Source organism: Aythya fuligula, chromosome 7 (assembly GCF_009819795.1).
Source record: "Aythya fuligula isolate bAytFul2 chromosome 7, bAytFul2.pri, whole genome shotgun sequence".
NCBI lineage: Eukaryota > Metazoa > Chordata > Aves > Anseriformes > Anatidae > Aythya > Aythya fuligula.
In genome coordinates, this window is record NC_045565.1 from 35,111,009 (window position 1) to 35,129,887 (window position 18,879).

The 18,879-nt window shown below is 37.2% G+C and overlaps 1 protein-coding gene across 2 annotated transcripts in view; it reads left to right on the forward strand.

The window, feature by feature from the left end:
• The window catches only part of DOCK1 (dedicator of cytokinesis 1), a 257,844-nt gene that overhangs the window by 223,638 nt on the left and 15,327 nt on the right, over positions 1 to 18,879 (forward strand). For both annotated transcript variants that reach the window (XM_032190845.1, XM_032190846.1), the window contains exons 45-49: positions 1,486 to 1,662; positions 2,687 to 2,770; positions 7,533 to 7,670; positions 10,040 to 10,185; positions 14,114 to 14,312. In XM_032190845.1, the coding sequence (XP_032046736.1) occupies positions 1,486 to 1,662; positions 2,687 to 2,770; positions 7,533 to 7,670; positions 10,040 to 10,185; positions 14,114 to 14,312 (744 nt within the window). The remainder of the gene's footprint in view (positions 1 to 1,485; positions 1,663 to 2,686; positions 2,771 to 7,532; positions 7,671 to 10,039; positions 10,186 to 14,113; positions 14,313 to 18,879) is intronic.

Sequence of the window (18,879 nt, forward strand, 5' to 3'; positions counted from 1 at the left end):
TAATAGTAGGGTGGGAACTCCAACTCTGCTTTTTAGTAGAGGGGAGGATTAATAAGAACAGGAAGAGAAAGGAGACTGAGAAAGAGAGCCATGATTGCTCATACAGAAAAGTTTAAAAAGTGTCAGTGAATGCTAATTTCTGTACACATTCGAGAGCTTTAAAAGCAGTGGTTCATCAACAAATTATACAGTTATAATCCCATTAATAAAAATGGCAGAATCCTAAATTTAGCGTATGATGTTCACAACAGTTCTTGCAGAATGAAATGTTGAACATGGTCATTTTCCCTGTCAAAACTGCACTCGTAGCAAGCTCTGAAAGGTGGTCAGCTTGTGAGCATATCTCAGCCTGCTCTGGTCTGCAGCACAGCAGAAGCATTCAGCTTGCTACCTGCCTTCCAGAATAATTCGCCAGGCAGACTTTTTAAAATGCTAATTAAAACACCCTTGTAATCAGATGGCAGGTGTAAGAGTAACAACTAAAGAGATTTGATTATAAGTGGTTCTCAGAAACATGGTAAGCAACTGATAGCCAGGTAGAAGAGCTTCTTTGTTTACGTAGCATTTATGTAAATTAGTCTGTAATCAAATATACACTTGCTTTTTCCTTGTAGGCCTCAATTAACCTTCCTTTTCTATTCCTACCACATAATTTTTTTTAATATAAGTAGACTATGACTTAAGGCTTCCAGTAAGGAATGTCTGTGTTGTGGGTTGCTTGCTAATTAGTTCTGTTTAGCTCATTCACTAAATCTGCCTATTTTAGCAACATTTAAAAAGTTTTAATACTTTGTTTTCCTCAGTATGAGCAACTGTCATTCTGAAAGGCACAGTATCTGGTCATAAGTAATCGTTGGAGATAGTCGATTTCTGACTTCAATTATCCAAGTTTGGAAGAAGAAAATGGGACATCATGGAAAAAAAAAATCACAGCAAATAGCATAGAAGCCATCTCTTCAAAATATTAAACTCCATTTCCTTGGACATATACCAAAACAATCACTGCAAAAATATCTTCCTGATTTTTGAGCTTCTTAGGATTACATTTTCCATCAGAAAATCCACATTAAGTTATCATTTCTTTCTTACTGTTACATTAAGCTGGATTCTTCTTTGTACTGCTAAAACTCACCGATCCATAATCTGTAATGTTCTCCGTAATCCTCCAAAAAACTCACATGATTCTTGTCAGAGCCTTGCTAAATATTTTGCTCTGTTGTGCTTCTGAGATGTAACATGTACTGCAATAGTGAAATGCATTTAACTTTCTCTACAGGTACTGATTGTTTTATCAGTTACCACAGTATATTGATGCCAAACATCTAAGTGCCTGAAACCACCCTTTCTGTTAATTATTGGTTAAAATATCTTTGGTTCTGAAATTAATTTTTTTTTTTTTAACGTGGTGGTTTGGTGGACAGCCAGTTCCATGGCAGGTTAAGAACTCTGTTCCTTAATTAAAACATCCTTTTGTTTCTATTTTAGGTTGAAATTAGTCCACTGGAAAATGCAATAGAAACCATGCAACTAACAAATGATAAGATCAATAATATGGTTCAACAGCATTTAAATGATCCAAATCTACCCATTAACCCTCTTTCTATGCTACTTAATGGCATTGTGGATCCTGCAGTCATGGGAGGTTTCACAAACTATGAGAAGGTAACATAAAAATTAACTGTCTTGCAGTAATTCACCTCTTGCAACCTCCAAACATCTTCAATGCTACAGAACGTGTGTATGTGTTTGTGTATAAGACTATGTGAGTGTCCCCTAATGCATGCCTTGTAAAACGTTGCTTAAAACTTACCTTTTCGTGTATTTCTGATATTTGGGGATAAGTTCTTGCCTTTTCAAATTTGAAGTAAAAGATTATATGCTTAGCAGCAAGAGTACTTAATGTAGGGATGTGGTAGGCGCTTGCTTGCTAGAATTACAAACTGAGATTGATGACATTTCCAATGTGTGCTCTCATGCGCTTGGACACGGACCCAAAGCAGGAATTTCTGAGTGAACTTCAGTGACCAAATAACTGATTGCAATTTTCTATTTGCTTTCAAATGCATGAGTTTTTTAAGGATTAATGAAGTGCTAGAGACTTTCTGAGACAAGAGTCAGTTGCAATATTTCTAAATAATCTTAACTGCATGTTACAACATTAGCTTTTAAAGATATATGCGAGAAGATACTAACATTGGAAAACTATAAACACCGTATCTGATATTCATGTTTGAATATTAACTATATTAAACTAGCATACATAAGCAACATGAATATTCTAAAATAAATTGTGAAGGTATATGCTGATTGACAAGTCATTGGATCAAGCCATTTCTGTCCTTCAGAAATTGTCACGTTTTTAATCTACCAAAATGTCTTATGTCCTGAGAACTGCTAAAAAGACACTCAGGAATGTGCCAAGCACAAGTCCTTTGTGATATTGCGCACAAAATTTGGTCTTGGCATCCATGTGCTCGTCTACCCCTTTACTGATTGTGAAGGGTTTATGTATTAATCTTAAACATCATTAAATTATGTATCTTCTCTGAGATGTGTTTGTATCTATTACTGCCATTTTCCAGAACTTTTGGGTTGGTTCATTTATATTTGCTATAGGTAGTTCTTCCATGGTAGTCTATGTTGGTTCATGTTCTGAAATAACCGTTCATATTTCTCTCTTGACTAGGCTTTTTTTAATGAAAAATATATGCATGAGCATCCAGAAGATCATGACAAGATTGAAAAGCTGAAGGATCTGATAGCTTGGCAGGTAAAAATTTTAAGTCTGATTGGTCTTAAAAAGACAGTTTAGTGTCACTTTTGAGAAAATTCCGAGTGGTTGTTTTTTTGTTTGTTTGTTTTTTACTGCAGTACAGTGTAAAGATCACGTTACTCAAAACTGAAAATATTTTGTAATAATGTTGGTTGGTTTATTGGCAATTTAGTTTTGAGTTTTAACTTTCTAAGGCTGATTTTTGAAAATTTTCTCAAACGTTCAGGTAGAACACTTAACGCTGAATCCTCCTACTTACATGCTTTGAGAGAGTATTTCTTCACATATTCATTTCTTCCTTCAAACAACACGTTTTCCATTTGTATATATACGGTATAGCACCTTTTAGTACACAATATTAGATGTGAAAGTTACAAAACTTAAATGCAAAATATTTAGTAAATTCATCTAGGCCTTGCTAACCCTTTGCTTCATTTGCTGTAGAACTTAACATGGCACAAAAATATTCATGATTCATAAATGCCACATTATGTGGTGAAATTACCTGCTATTTTTATGACATATTAGAACAGAAATCATTTGAATGTAAGATTACACAGAATAATATTTCCAGAACTGTCAACAAAACCCAGATTTTGATTCCAATGCCTTAAACTAAGCAGGTACCCTCTTGCATAAAGAAATGCACATATATATACCAAAGAATATTTTGCAGGACAAAGAGGAAACAATTCCAATTTTGTTCCAAAGTCATATGGTGGACATTTTCCAGTGGTCTCAAGATATTTTTGTTATAACTAACAAAAAAATATGACTGGAAATGTTTTTCCCATAGAAGAACAAAGTGCATCATTGCCTTTTTATATTCAATTTTATTTTTATAATAAAAGGAATAATTTACATTTCTATAGAACTCAATTTTAGAGGTAGCAGAATCAAAGATATAGAATTTTAAAAGAATATCCTCTGAAGGCCATAAAACTATCACTGAATAAAAACTCTTGGTTTGAAAAATATATATATATATTTATTTACTTACTCATTTTCCTGTGAGCTTTAACAGCAGATTAGATTTTAGGAGCTTTAAGCTCTATAGTGGAAAGTAATTTGATCCCAGAAGACTGACTTCATGTCAGCTCTCTGCTTTTGCCTCTGATAGAGCTACTTCAAATGAATTACAGACACACTTTTCCTCAGCACAGATTCACTTTGGTGATGTGTGTGTTAAAATAGTAATACTATTTTAAAATACATATTGCAGCTAATCACATTATAGTTTAATTATTCAGTGGTTGTAAGTTCATAATTTCCCATCTGTTTTTCCCATAATTTCCCATAATTCCAAAGAAAATAAGAACCAGAAAGATAAAGGGATCAAAATAAACTTTTTTTAAAAATTATTATTATTTGAAAATTCTTTTCACTGAAAGGTGTAGCCATTTCAGAATGGAAATCAGTGATTATAAATTAACATAGTTTTTTTATATTTATTTAGTTTATTCTAAGACTTAAGCATTTTCTAAAATCTTTTCAGTTTTCAGAACACATCATAACTTGACAGGAGCAGGGTGGAGAGCTCATGTAATGAGAGAGAGTTGTTATGGAAACTTTCCAAACTAAGGCAGTGGTTTGAATTCATCAATGACTTGACAGTGATTGAAAGCAAAAATGAGTTTTCATTTTTCAATAATGTGGTTCTTGGTGTTTTGTAATCACACAGAGATTTTCTTTATGCTCTATAAATCAATCTGGATATATGAAATCGTCTGACAGTTGTATTATCAGCTGACTATTTAAATTAAGTTTTTCTATTCCCTTACCTCACCTTTGTCTCAGTCATGCTTTGGAATTCATGTTCTTCAGGACATTGTCCTTTTATAATTCCCATGACTGATTTAATTAAAATAATTGTTTGTTTCTTTCCATTGTTTTTTCATACAAATATTGCTAGTAAAGCAAAGTCCATTTTTGCTTTAGTTCTTTTTCACATAGAAAAATTAGTTTCCATGTAACTATATCATTTCAAGCTTATCTTTTTATTTTAACATAAAGATAATGAAATCAATCATTGATGATGTTAGTCACTCACCATTTAGCTAATATATTTACAGCATAAAAAACTCTTATGTCACATAAAAATCTTAGGTTACTATTACACAGCTAAAAGAATTGTGGCACACAGAAGGTAAGTTTTATAGTCATATTTTAAGACATCATTATTACAAAAGGATTTTATATTAAACTGTTTAATAATTCAAATTTATATACCCTTTTCATAGTTTTTGGCCAAGCAGATCAAGATATTGAAGGGAAAAGGAAGGGAAAAAATCAGGGAATATTATTAAGTTGCAAAGCAACTTTATAAAATTTTAGAATCGACAAAAAATGAAGATTGATGGGATAGATGCTGTCTTGAGCTGGTTTCCTTTCTCATTCAGCTCATTCTTTTCTAGTTCCGTTTCTTACTGTTACCTTTACTTTCTTCCTTCCCTCCCCAAACATGGGGTACTCGGTAGGATGTTTTGAAATAAAGCCATAAGCAAACACATCAATTGCTCCAAAGCCAAATGAATCGGCAGGACAAGGAACAGGGCAAAGTCTGCTGCTGTCTCTGCATCAAAGGTTCACGTAGGTTAAAAATTCAGTGGCTCATAACCAAATTTCCCAATGTCAGTGTCTGGAAAGGAGAAGCAGAAAGAATTTTGAGGTTAACAGACAAAGTTTGTTTTACTAAATGAGCAACGAGGCCAGGAACTAGCCAGCAACTAGCCTCCGGCCTTTAGGTGCCCGTTGTGCCAGCCCAGCCACGCCACGAGCCCTCCTTTCGGCTTGTTCCTCCGAGGGGCAGAAGCTCACAACAGCTCGCCAGAGCCCAGCCTCCTCTGCACCCCTCCTGTCTGCTAATTACCGCCGAGCAGAAAGAGTAATTAAGGCAAACACCTTCACTGCCTTCACGTTCACTTCTTGTCATCGCTCTAATGAGGTTCGTGACGCTGCTGCCTCCACTTCATCTTCTCTGTGAATTCCGTATCATATGTCACGAGTGCATAATGTGCAGTTTGTGAACTGCTGTGTTCACACAGAGAAGAGCCTGATCTCGACAATTTCTTCATGTGCAGCAAATTAAAGCTGTGCACCCAGGTCTGCTGCCACAGGGTCCAGCGGGGAGCTCCCCGCAGAGCTAACCCTGCTGCTTGCCAGCCTGTGTGTCTCAGCCTCTGCTTAGCACCTGCACTCAAAGGCAGCACCTACATTATATATAATATATATATTTTTGTGACTGGGACAATTCTCTAAATAAATAAACTAATTAATTAATTTATTTTACTTCATATGCCCTGATTTTCTTTAAATTGGAGATGGTCGCTCCCTAGGAGAGACTCATTAGTGCATTTCGTGCTTTTAAAAATGAGCTCAGAGCTGGAGCTTCAGACCCCGCATGTACTTCATCTGGGCTATTTGATTTTTTGAAAAAGAATCTATTTAAAAAGTCAGCAGGTTCTTTTAAATAAATGAGCCGAGTGACCACTTACCCCTACAAAGCAAGAGGGTCAGAATGCGGCCTGGTAATTACAAACATTGTGAAATTCATTTACTTATTCAGAGCAGAGAAGTTTTCCAATTTATTGCTTAATTTTAGTAGAGTGCAAACCCATATGACTATAAATAAAACTGACTACAGCAAAAAATGTTGTCTTGGCTATCTTTTAGGAAAAGAAACCGTGTCCATTTAAATAGTGCCCAAACAAAATCGTCTTGATAAGATTTCTTCAGTTTGTTCATCTGTAATTCATCTGTGTTTTTATTATTCTACTTACTAATAAAGCTACTCATTCTGATTGCTGCCTAGTCTTATTAGAAAAATCTGGTTTTAATCAGTATTATGATTTAATTATGAATTATTAAGAAGAAGCCTCTTAGCTTGATAGCTGCAGAGAATATCTAAGTCAGAATCAGAGCACTGTGTGGGCTGAAAAGGACCTGGAAGAGGAAATATTTTTCCTAAGCTGCAGATACAAAACTCTAATGGTATATCTGGATTGCTGTGGGAATGAAAATGTCTCTCTTAAAACATTTTAAAAGGTCAGCTACACCTCCACACTATGAACTAATTATATAATCCTGTGTTGGCATGGATATTTTGTGACAGAAGCCTTGCAAATAGATGATTATTTTCAGTTATAAAAGAGAGCTAATTTCATTATTTTGTTCTCAAATAAAATAAAATATTTTTTCTAAGGAGAAACGTAGCTTTCAGCATTTAAAGCTATATATTTTATTAATAAATACTGCTCTGCGATATATATATGTCCAACGATGTAGCTCATTTGCAGTTAGGGATAGCATTTACTAAAGAAAACATATAGATATTTTCTCCTTCAAGGTTTTATTCTCCCGAAACTGGTAAAGGACTGATTTTAATAACCAAGTGTGAGAGTCATCATTCATCAGTTTGCCATTTTAAAGTACAGCACGTATGAGGGCTTGCGAACGTAACATAATAGGAATATTTGTGCTGCCAGATAAATTCAGCTGTGCCTCCAGTGCATGATTGCGGGGCAGAACTGTGGGTATATTAATTTCAAAGGACTGTGGGTAACAGTCCAAAAAGGAAAATAATGTATAACATTTTTTAGATCCTTTTTTACTATGTTGTGCTTCATGTAAAATGGTCTTTATTATTGCTGTTATTCCGTGAGATCTTTCACTCCTCTTGCTACCTACGTGGCAATCTTGCCCTAATATTTAGCTGGGAGAGGACTCAGCACACTAAGGGTGACGTGGTTGTGCTTTGCAGATCCCATTCCTGGCAGAGGGCATCCGCATTCATGGGGAGAAGGTGACAGAAGCACTGAGGCCATTCCACGAGCGGATGGAGGCTTGCTTCAGGCAGCTAAAAGAAAAAGTAGAAAAACAGTACGGTGTCCGAGCTGTGGTAAGTTGCCTGCTAACTTCATGCTTCAAACAGATGTGGAATTTCTGTGAAACACAGGCAATTCTGTTTTTCTCCGTTTTAATTCTCTCTGATTAAAAAGGTGATGGTGATGCAGGATGGGCTGGTTGTTCTCTGGTCAACACTTGAAACCATCAAATCATTAAATATGTAAATACTTAATATCATTAAAGATGCTGTAGATGTTCAGAAAGCCTTGGTACTTTGATTTGCTAGCATAGGAACAATTTCTAAATAGCCTGTTCCTTGAAAATCCAGATAATTTTCTGGATTCTTCCAGAAAATTCTTCAGTATTCTGTTTTTCAGGAATTGTTCAAAAAGTAAATCTCTACCTGAGATGAAATGGCACAACTATTCTAGAGCCAAATGTCACCTTGCTGTTGATGTAGTTCCTTTTCAGGACCTATGTCAGGGTCTACAGCGATGTGCAGCCTGCATCTTGGATTTTCACACACTCTGGCACCACCCTACATGTGGGCTGCTGCTACTTAATGATTAAGCTGCTACTTAATGAGATCTGTGAGTGCTGGCGTTGATGATTTTGTCATTCCAGCAAGTGATTTTCAGTTTCTGCTTCATCTTTAAGTCCCAGACAAGAAGTTGGTGGTGTTTCCAATGAGGTCTTGTTTTGCTTTTGAGTGTTAACCACGGGGGAAGAAGGCCAAAAGCCTGCAAACAGCTTCTCAATTGAGAATATAATTGATAATTTTGTCAAAAGCTGTACAAATTGCATGCTATTGTGTGAATGAGTTTTAAAAAGCCAGGACTTAAGAAGTAAATGGTTGGAGTTGCTTTAGGGCTGCATGTGTAGACCCGATGTCCTAACAGTGTATTGCAGACTGCTGGGTTAGTTTTATCTTTATCTACTGGTAGTACTGACAATGATGTTGTAAATGTGCTATAATTCATAGGTTTATTTGTGAAATTGCAGTAGTTTGTGGAACTAGCATATGCAGTGTTTATCTTCTACCTTGTTACTGCTCCGGAATACAAAGGATGTTCGTGTATTTACCAGAAAATAGACTCATATATCCTCTGATGCAGGGGAAGCCAGCGTATCTTGTGCCAAGGTACTTGCAGTCTGCCTGCAGTCTGATAACAAGGCATATGGTGAAAGAGCTTCAACTTTCTGCTCAGCCTCAGTGGGATTTACTGCATCCTTGGCTATGAAAGGGGCCAGGAAGATGCTGCAGCAGACAGGGCAGCAAAGCGAGCCCAGTGCCATTCCTCTTTGAGAACCCAAAACCTCAAAATCTCAGTGCAATACTATATGCCAGAGAAAATCTCTTCCTTCAGAGATTTTTTTTTTTCTTCCCTATAGCAGTGACTTTTTTTTAACGATGAGATCTTATGTGGAACTTGCCAGTCTTTATAGCATCCTTCTAAGTGCTCTTCCATTTATAGTCCTTCAAATCCCATCTTGCTAATATACTAAGGTAGAGAAAAGATCAAATAACAATTTATTCCCAAGGAAAACAGACATAATTGACATTAATGATGCTTGCATGTCAGTAACTTCAAAAATACACATTTACATCATCAGGGAGATGACTGGAAAGTCACACACAGGTGGTGTTATCTTTCTCATTTCCTTCTACCCACCAGTAAGAATTGTCAGGATTGATGGAGTTTTATTGCTTCTGTCTTCCTTGTACAGTGCCAATTTACCAGTAGTTGACAGGGTGGAAAATCTACCTGTAATTAAACAGCATGAGATTTTTATTTGTTGACTGAAAGAGTTCAATTATTTTATGCATATATCAGTTATTAATGACTGACAAAGCTTGGATAAATATTCAGAATTCTGAAATTGTCTGCATCAAAAAAAAAAAATCTTTCATATATTTTCTTCTTACCCTCGATGTCACTCTGTAAATTGGCTCTCTTGACGTAAAGCTCCTCTTACTGGTGTGTTTTTTTGTTTGTTTTGTTTTGTTTTTTAAAAAACACCTCAATTTCTTTTAAATATACCGACATGGCAGACACTTCAATTGCAGAGATGGGTTAAAAAAAGTGTTTGTAAAAAGCTCCTTTTTAAAGCTCAGGCTTAAAAAAAAAAAAAAAAAAAAAAAAAAAAAAAGTAAATTCCATCGAAGCAAATGAATATCAGAATATGTTTAAAATTCTACGTGCACTTATAAATAAGAATATAAATATTTCCTCTGATTCCTTTAAATTGATTTTCTTTAGAATTGTTTTCTTTGTTGTTAAATACAATGCATAATTAAATAATACAACATTCCACATGGAAAATAAATATTGAACCTTTCTGCATTACTTTTGGTAGCCAGATACCAGTTACACTGTGATTTAAGAAGCAAGATTTTTTATTATGATTCTTTTATTGTAGCCTTCAAGTCTGGATGACAGACGAGGCAGTCGGCCAAGGTCCATGGTGAGATCGTTCACGATGCCATCATCTTCAAGACCCCTCTCTGTTGCCTCGGTGTCTTCTATCTCCTCAGACAGCACGCCTTCTCGACCTGGCTCAGATGGGTGAGTAAGGAATATTCATTCAGGGCTTATCTTTGTAAAGCAAGACCTTAGGTTTTTAGGATTGTTACCACCCCACCACACAAACAAAATACACACGGACTAAAAAGATTTTTTAATGAAAATAAATGCAGTGCTGTTCTTTGTGGTGTTAAAAACAAAGGAAAAGAAAAACCTCTAAGTCTTCAACCAAAATCCCCAAACTAACAGGAGATAAGTTGTGCCCTTTTTTGAACTACTGCAAGTGTAATTGTTTGGAACTGATCGTGTGCAACGTATGTGATGAGACGTGTCTTCAGCCAGTCTTGTAGCGGTAAACAGGTGTAGTTTGGGAGAAGGAAGGGATTAGCTAACTGCTCAATCATTTCTTCTCACACTTGCTGCCAGAGGGAAAGCTGCTTATGGCAAGATTGTACTTCAAGAGTTATCAAGATATTTCACATGAGAACTGGGAATTCTGTTGATAAGCCCTGTCTCACAGTCGCATCCCTCAAAAGAAATAATCTGTTTTCTTTCCACTCAGCCTCAGAGCTCCCTTCTCCCTTTTCCTCCCCCCAGGCACATTCGTAACCCAGAAACTCAATATTTGACCAAGGCGGCAGTTTTCTAAAAGCCTCCTAAAGGACTGCCAACATGCAGAGATGCACTAGAAATGTTAGTGTCCCTTGTGCACCTTCAGACGGAGTTATTGCCTGACTAGAGAGTAAAAGCATCAAGTAAAATTAAATACAGCACCTAAGGACCAACATGATACTTACCTTGATTACAAACAGTTTATGTACACATTGGGAACGAACTGCAAACAGAGCACAGTTCAGATCTCATTACATTCCCCTCTGTAACACATACATGATGAATCATGTTTATGGAAACGTAGGACAGCAGAGATGTTCAAGCACTTTCACTAATTCAGCTGTGGGAGTTGCCTTGCAGGAACTTGTGCATGCCTGCCATCCCAAGCTAACGGGCAACTTCATTTTATCTCAGGAGTAAAATGTTTTTGTTCCTTTTCTGTTTCTCATCTTTAATTTGCTCCCTTCCTGCCTCAACCTCTTTCTCTTTTTCCCTTCAAAATCGTTATATGTATCTTACTTTCTCCACTGAAAGCTACTTTCATAATTTTTGCATCTCCATCCCAGCATTGTTGCAGTGCGTGTCACTTAGCAAATTTGGAGGATCTCATGAGTCCACTCAATGTGTAAAACCAATACTCACAAAGACCACAGTGCAGCTCAGCTCCTGCCCTGAGCCTGGGGCAATACACCTGTAATACACATGAGGAAGGCAGAACAAATACCAGCACTTAGAAGAACTGAGAAAATGCTCATTTGCTGGAGCAGGAGGAGAAAAATCATCAGATTTAAGAAACATACTGAAAGACTTCTAAAATGCAAGTGACAGTAAGGATGATGTGAGTGCTGTGTCACTACTACCTTGGAAGGAGTTTACATGGCTTACTCATATCTGCTTGGGTTTATGGTCAGTTGATCCATCTTATACTCCATATCCCCACCCTTCAGGATAGGTTACTTACGAGATTAGAGATGGAGCTATGAAAAAACAATTAAAAATGGAGCTGACTGTCTTACCAAATCACCTACCTTGTATTTTACGCTGCCGCCCAGCTTCCCCTGCTTTAGAGCTTTTAAACAGTAAAAACTCAAAGCAGATGTCGACACGGTGTGTTTTACAACTCCCAGCTCTACGTATAAATAAACCTCTGACTTTAAGAAAAGACCTTTGGGTTATTCTCTGCTTAAAATGGGCCCGTGGCAGTACAGATAGGAGCACTTAGAGGCACGAGCTGGGAGATGGGAAGGCCCAGGCTGCCCGTGTGTCTTGCTGTAAGCTGAAAGTCCTCATGTACTTCCAACACACGCGTGGCGTGCTGGCCCATTTGTATCACTGATACACCACGTACAAATAATTAATAGCACTAATAATAGGAATGCCTAGAAGGGAAGCAATTAATCACTGTGTGAAGAATGGCAATTCTTCCTGCAAACCTGCAAGCTGCCCGCAATGCGCGGCCACGTGCGGGGGGCTGTCACCGCCATCCAGCACAGCACGGCCCTCAGAAACAGCCAAAATGCACGATTCAGGCGGCTAAAATAAATGCACACTGTCAAGGGAGCTGCAGTCTGTTCCAGGCTTTGTCACTGACCTGCTTTGCAGCCCCAGGCAAGTCATTCCCGTCCTTTACTCTGTCTGTAAAATGGGATGTAAGATATTTTGTGAAGCACTTTGACACTGAGAGATAAGAAGCTCCGTCTAGCAACTAAGCTTGCAATTTTGTCTCCCAGCTCGTATGAATTTGGCTCCTGTTATGAGGGCAATGACTCAGGGGCTGTTGCTGCAGGTACTTTTCTGAGTATCTTTTCATCAAATGAGCCTAATTGTGCTGAAATTAAAGGGCCTTTAGTGCTTGTAGCAACAACAACAAACAAATAGTCACAAGGTAACATAATATAGATTTTTTTCTGCTGGATATTGCTGATGATTAGGATAAATTCCCTGTGAATTATGTGAACCCACCCCCCAGTATTACACTGTTAGTAGTCTGGCTTATGTGGGTGCATCATCATGGCAACATAAATACTTTTCCAAAATTAAAAGGTAAGCGACTTTCCTTTGGTTGACTGTTGTTGGGATTTTATTTGTTTGGGTTTTTTTTTGTGGTTTGATTTTTCTAATACACTGATTTGTGACATCCTCTTAATTTCTGCTAGAATAATTTTAACTGGGTTCTGATTTTACTAGTATGTTAAGTTAATAGTATAAATTATAAAACACTTTAGGTCTAGCTAAGAATCTTTTAGCTAGTTAAGAGCAAAATGTCTCTTTGCCTTTTATTTAAACTAGTCATTAAAAAGGTGAGATAAAAGAATGGTTCCTTTAAATTACCGAGCGAACAATTAGCTTAAAAGGGTTCCAATATTATTTAGAATAGTCTTTCCTTATAAAATAAAAACTATTGTTAAAAAACTGAAGTTTTACTTTAAAAATTCATTAAAGCCCTAAGGTATTTTTTTTTCTTTGAAGACAAAAAGTTGTGTATTGTAGAAATTTCAGAGGTGGTGGTGGTGGTGTACCAGCCATGCATGTATTCACATCTGAAGTAGATGGCTTTGGGTGTGGAACAGTCCAGGTGGGAAAACATCCACTCCTTGGCAAATAACCTGGCCCTTAGTTACTGTCAGAAAGATCATTCTTGAGTTTCTCTGTAATATCAGAACACTCTGAGCTCCTCATTCCTGTCTCCTCTTCATCACTTCATGCTGTAGGTGAATATATCTGTGCATACCCATGTCAGATATATCCTAGCCCTGTGTAATTACTGAAATAAAGTTATTGTCTGTGGTTAAACTCCTATATTTCATACTTCAGTGCAACGACTGGTACAGATGTGATGCTTTTTTGCTTTTCCATTAAAACAGACTGTAATTTGGATGAGTTACAAGCATTAGAAAGCTTGTTTTGTTGTACACATTCAACAGAAGCTCACTACACCACTAAAAAACAATTTCTCAACAGTTATTCCTTTTCTAGGGAATAAGTATATCCTCTTCCTCCACCAAAACAAAAACAAAACTAACAAAAAAAAATGCCTGTTGTGGTGCCACCATATGTATCTTGGACTCATTTTTATATAACCACTTCCAGTGAAATTCGGGAGTTTGTGTACCTGTGAAATAGCAAATATACTAGAGAGCAGGGAAATATGTTATTGGTCCTTCAGCAGTTCTGCAGTAAATTTTAAAGTGAGACAATAACGATTGTTCTGACCTTCTGCCCACACATTTTCTCTCCAATAGAGTTTTACTGATTAGCAAATCATCTTTAACTAAAGTGAGGCTTTTGGGACTATGAAAATTAAAATCAGGTGTTTTGAAAATTGTATTTTATTGATCTATTGAACAATTTTCCTTAGGTTTGTGCTTGAGCCCCTCCTGCCAAAAAAGATGCATTCTAGGTCTCAAGATAAATTGGACAAGGATGACCTAGATAAGGATAAGAAAGAAAAGAAGAAGGAGAAACGGAACAGCAAGCATCAAGAAATATTTGATAAAGAATTTAAACCTACTGATATTTCTCTGCAGCAGTCTGAAGCAGTGATCCTTTCAGAAACGGTAACTTTATTAACACACGATGCTTTATCCTGTTCTGAGCAGTGTTCTTTCTGGTTTTAAATAAAAATGTGGGTATTTACAATTTAGTTCATTTTTAGATCAAAACTAACTCATAGGGAATACACTTTAACATTAATACATTTCCAAATGAATGAGAAATACAGATTTTATTTACAGTGTAAAAAATCATGGTATCTTATATAAAAATCTTACCAAAAGGTATATATGGCTATTTGGCGAAAGGACCAGATGATATATCCTAAGTAAAATAAATGCTTCCGTTTTAGCAGCCTTTTGAATTTATGGTTCCCAGTAGACTGTGATGGGTTTTCTCATATTTCAGCTGACTACTGCAAGACACTTTTGGTGGAAATGTTACAAGGTCATTCCGTGCATGGAATTACGTACTCTTGAAAGACTATTTTAAGCAGAAAATCGTAAGCAATTCCACCAGTGGCTGTGTATAAGCATATTAACTACAGGGCATATCTCGTTTAAACCCTCTCTTCTTGGTGTATATTTAATTCACTGAAACTATCCTGAAGGCTTAGGTAACTTCAGAAGTTTTAGTTCTGAAATGAACTAAAGCCCATCCTAAGCTGGAGCAGGGATTTCATGAACTAAGCATAACCTCTGAATCTCTGGCTGGACATTTGTTTTGAGGCCAATAGTTTAAAACTTGCCCTCAAGAAATAAATGTAACGCTCTTTTAAAGATTTGCACATGTGCTAGTAGAGCCAACTTTTAATTCAGTGAATTCTGTCATTGGTCATTCTCTCATTTACATTGGGCTTTGGAAACGATTCCTCTCCGCCCTTGATGTCCTCTACCTCCTTCTGCTTGGTATTTGTAGCTGAGTATTGCTTAGATGTTCAGCCATAGTTCCTGTGTTCTCTGGATTTGCTCTTTCTTTTCCATCCAGAGATAATCTAATCTCTCAGATGTGTCTCCTGACATCAGGGAAGATCAGAGCCTTATTCTGTCTGATATGGCCGTGGGCCCTGTATTAGCTTAGCAAAAACTCAGATAAAATCCCTGTGCATCCCTCAGGCTTTTCACCCAAACTCCTTTGAAGTCAGTGACAATTTTCCCATTGATTTCAGTAATTTTGGGATCAGTCCTGGTTTGTTTAAGTGGATATTGCTCCTATCAAAACCAGTTTTCAGAGAGCAAATACATTGTGCATAAATACCTGTGCCTCATTTTTTTCACACAATGCTTTCCATTCTAGAGGTGTTAGGCACGTTGCAACAGTCCTGTTTTGTCTAAACCTGAACATTGCAGTGGCAGGGCTTGCACTCATACCTCCCAGATCCCTAACAAACTAGCAGAGTTTGTGGGAGAAGAGCCACAAGAGAAGGAAGTTTTATTTTGGAGCAGCTCAGTCGGATTTGCGCAGAACACCGGGACCAGATGGGAGGCATCCAAGGATGGTGCAAAAGCTGGCTGATGTCAGTGCAAGGTCACTGCCATCTCTGGGAGGTCTTGGATGTCAGAGAAGTTTGCTTATGACTGGAGAAATGCAAATGCTGACTGCACCTGCATGCAAGAAGGGCAAAGCAGGCTGACCGGGGAACTGCAGTCTGGTCAATCAGCTCACCTCAAACCCTGTGAAAATCACAGAGCAAACCTTCTGGAAGCCCTTCCCAAGTGCACAAAAGACAAGAAGGTGATGGGAGGCAGCCTGCATCTGTTTGCCAAAGGCAGGCTCATTTACTTCTGAAGACTCATCCTTTTACACCATCAGGCTAGTGCCATTCGCTGCCAGTTTCAGTGGATGAAGTTTACCCCTCCAACCTCTTTGAATTCACATCCCTATAAGTATTCCTGCTCGTTTTAACTCTTCACTGGCCGTGCTGTGCATGTTGTGAGAACCTCTGTAATCACTGGACCTCAGCAGCATGAAAGGAAAGCAGCACAGCATTCCTGGGCCGGTGTCTGCTGGAGGCAGAGATCTTAAAACCTGGAAAGGGGGCATCAAAACCCTTCCAGGCACATTCCCATTTGTCATCTGAGGAGGAGAAATGAACAAAATCCAACAGGAGTTTTCCTCTCTTCCCCTAGTTGAGATCTTTCAGTGCATGACTGGTATGACTAATTTTCCCCTGGTTATAGAGAAGGAAGGAAATTAAATGCCAGAATTAGTTACTCACAGTTACTCTGAGCTTCTTGAAATCCACAGATCAATAATAAGAAATGCAGTTTAATGGTAAGAGGAAAAAGCCTCCTTCCTAAGTATCTGCAAACTACTCGAAAGAGCTCCAAAATGACCAGGTCAATTTTTAATGCTTGGTGTTAATGTGGTTCGTATTCTCTAGTATATGAAATAGAGGAAACACTCGAGATTGGTTTACAGAGTGGTTGTACAATTCCCCTTGCTGTCTTCAGGAATTTTGGAAAGATAATGTCAAGTAGTTTAAAGATAAAATTTGTCTTCTGTTAAAATTGCTGCACTCGGGAGAGATATGTCCCCTATTAATTATATAGAGGAGAAATCATTATCTTTTGTAAGAACTCAAATTTTCCATTGTTCTACTTTTGTGGGCTGCGTTTTGTACAAGTTCCCTTTTTAAAGTCAAAATTACTCCCAAAGCAATGGTTCTGCTGTGTTTTATAAAGGAAAAGGCATTTTGATTTCTCTTGTACTGGGACCTTGGAAGTAGGAAGTTTGCTAGCTTAAAAAAAAAAAAAAAAAAGAGAGAGAGAGGAAGAAAAAAAGATGATGGAATGGAAAAGTGAAATACTTTCTTTTTTTTCTAAAATGTTGGAACCAAAGACTGATGATAATTTGAAATTAAAACATATATTTAAAGAGCTTTTGTAGTGAGATTTTAATCTGCTATTAGTTGCTGTAATATTTCATATTATAGTTACTGGATTCCTTCCACTGAGAATTTTAGAAGTGACTTGTAGCATTGCTAATTCACTTAGCATATTGCTCTTATTTTGTGAAGTTTCTAACAGAACTTCAACTCTGACTTCTAAAATACTTGGAGGTTTTTGCAGCAGAAGACGTTCTTTTTCTTAGTACCATGACAATTTATAGGCACCTCCAAGAAAATGGATGGAAGAGTACCAGCCAGCTTGGGTTTGTCGGTGCCAGATCAGGTCCAACCCTTCTTACTTCTTCATGCAGCAGAGCAGGAGGCTCAGCAGGCACCTGATGTGCTCATTTCAATGTGCCTCCTCGCACATCTCACCCAACATTCACACCAAGACTGGGTGATGTAGTCTAGCTGAAGGTGATGCTGAAGAACACATAGCGACCTGGAAGACCTGCAGTCAGCCTTTGCATGGGTGAGGCAGAGTAAATGAGAACCCACAGTGGGTTTGGACAGTGGGATTTATCAAAATAATCTGTGTAGCATGCAGTGTGTTCAGCCTTGTCACTGTCAGGTAAGAGGACAGCAGCCCCATCACACTGCTGCTCTGTCAGATACCATGCCGTCAAATGCAATGGATATTTCTGTCACTGGGGTGCACTTTCTTATGCAGGAACTTATTTTTTACCAATTAAATAAATCTTCCTGGAAGAACATGAGAAGATTATACAGTTGTGTATGTGGAACCATTTTCTCTAGTTATATGGTTAAATACTTTTTTTTTTTTTTTTCAGATTTCTCTGTACTTGTAATGAATTTTCTGACTGATCAAAACCCAAACTCTAATTACAGAGATCTTGTACTGCTCTGATCTTATCAAAAGATAAATTAAATGCTTTGGTATGTGAAGATCATCAGTAATGTCTTTATAGTTTTCTGGAGATTTATATCTTCTTTTAAGTGTCGCATAAACTTCTTTAACATAAATTCTCTTTGTTAGTTCTTTGATTCCAGAGGCTGATAGCAAATCTAACACTGAGGCCAGGTATTTAACAGACCGTTCGAAAGCTTATGTTAGTAATCAGAATAATAGGCTGTACATTTTATTGATTTAGTGACATCTAACATTGCTCACCATTGATCTCGCCTTTGGCAGACTAAAAAAAATTAGCAATGGGTTCATTATGGATTAGCAGTCTCCAAAGAGTTCATATTCCCTAGCAGAACCATGGTGTATATGAACCTTTAGAAAAGAAACAAGCTAGTCAGTCATATAAGAAGTTAAAATTTATTTCAGTTAAGTAGCCATGAACCAGGTTAACTTGTAAACTTGATTTTATGTTTTATTTTATTTTATTTTATTGTTGTCTTTTACTTGCATTGGAGGTTTCCTGATCAACTAGTACATTTTTCTTAGTTGCTTTTTTTGTAATTTTATACCTCTGAGAAAGCAATTACTGTGCTTATCCATTCCACTAAAAATATGCTTTAAAAGATCTTGAAAGAAACCTTTGGAGTCTTTGGGACTTGAATTTTAATATCAGGCAAACTTCTGAAAGGTTAATCGGAGGTCTTTGTGAAAAAAAGTTGCGTACTTTGAGAGCCTTCTAAGAGAAATTACCATAGAGACCTTTATGCAAGCCCCTCTAGGTTTTGTTTCTGAAAATACAAGGAGGTACTCTTGTACTCTTCTCCTTCACCATTGTCATTGGTGAAATGACAAAATTATTCAAAAAGCACGAATT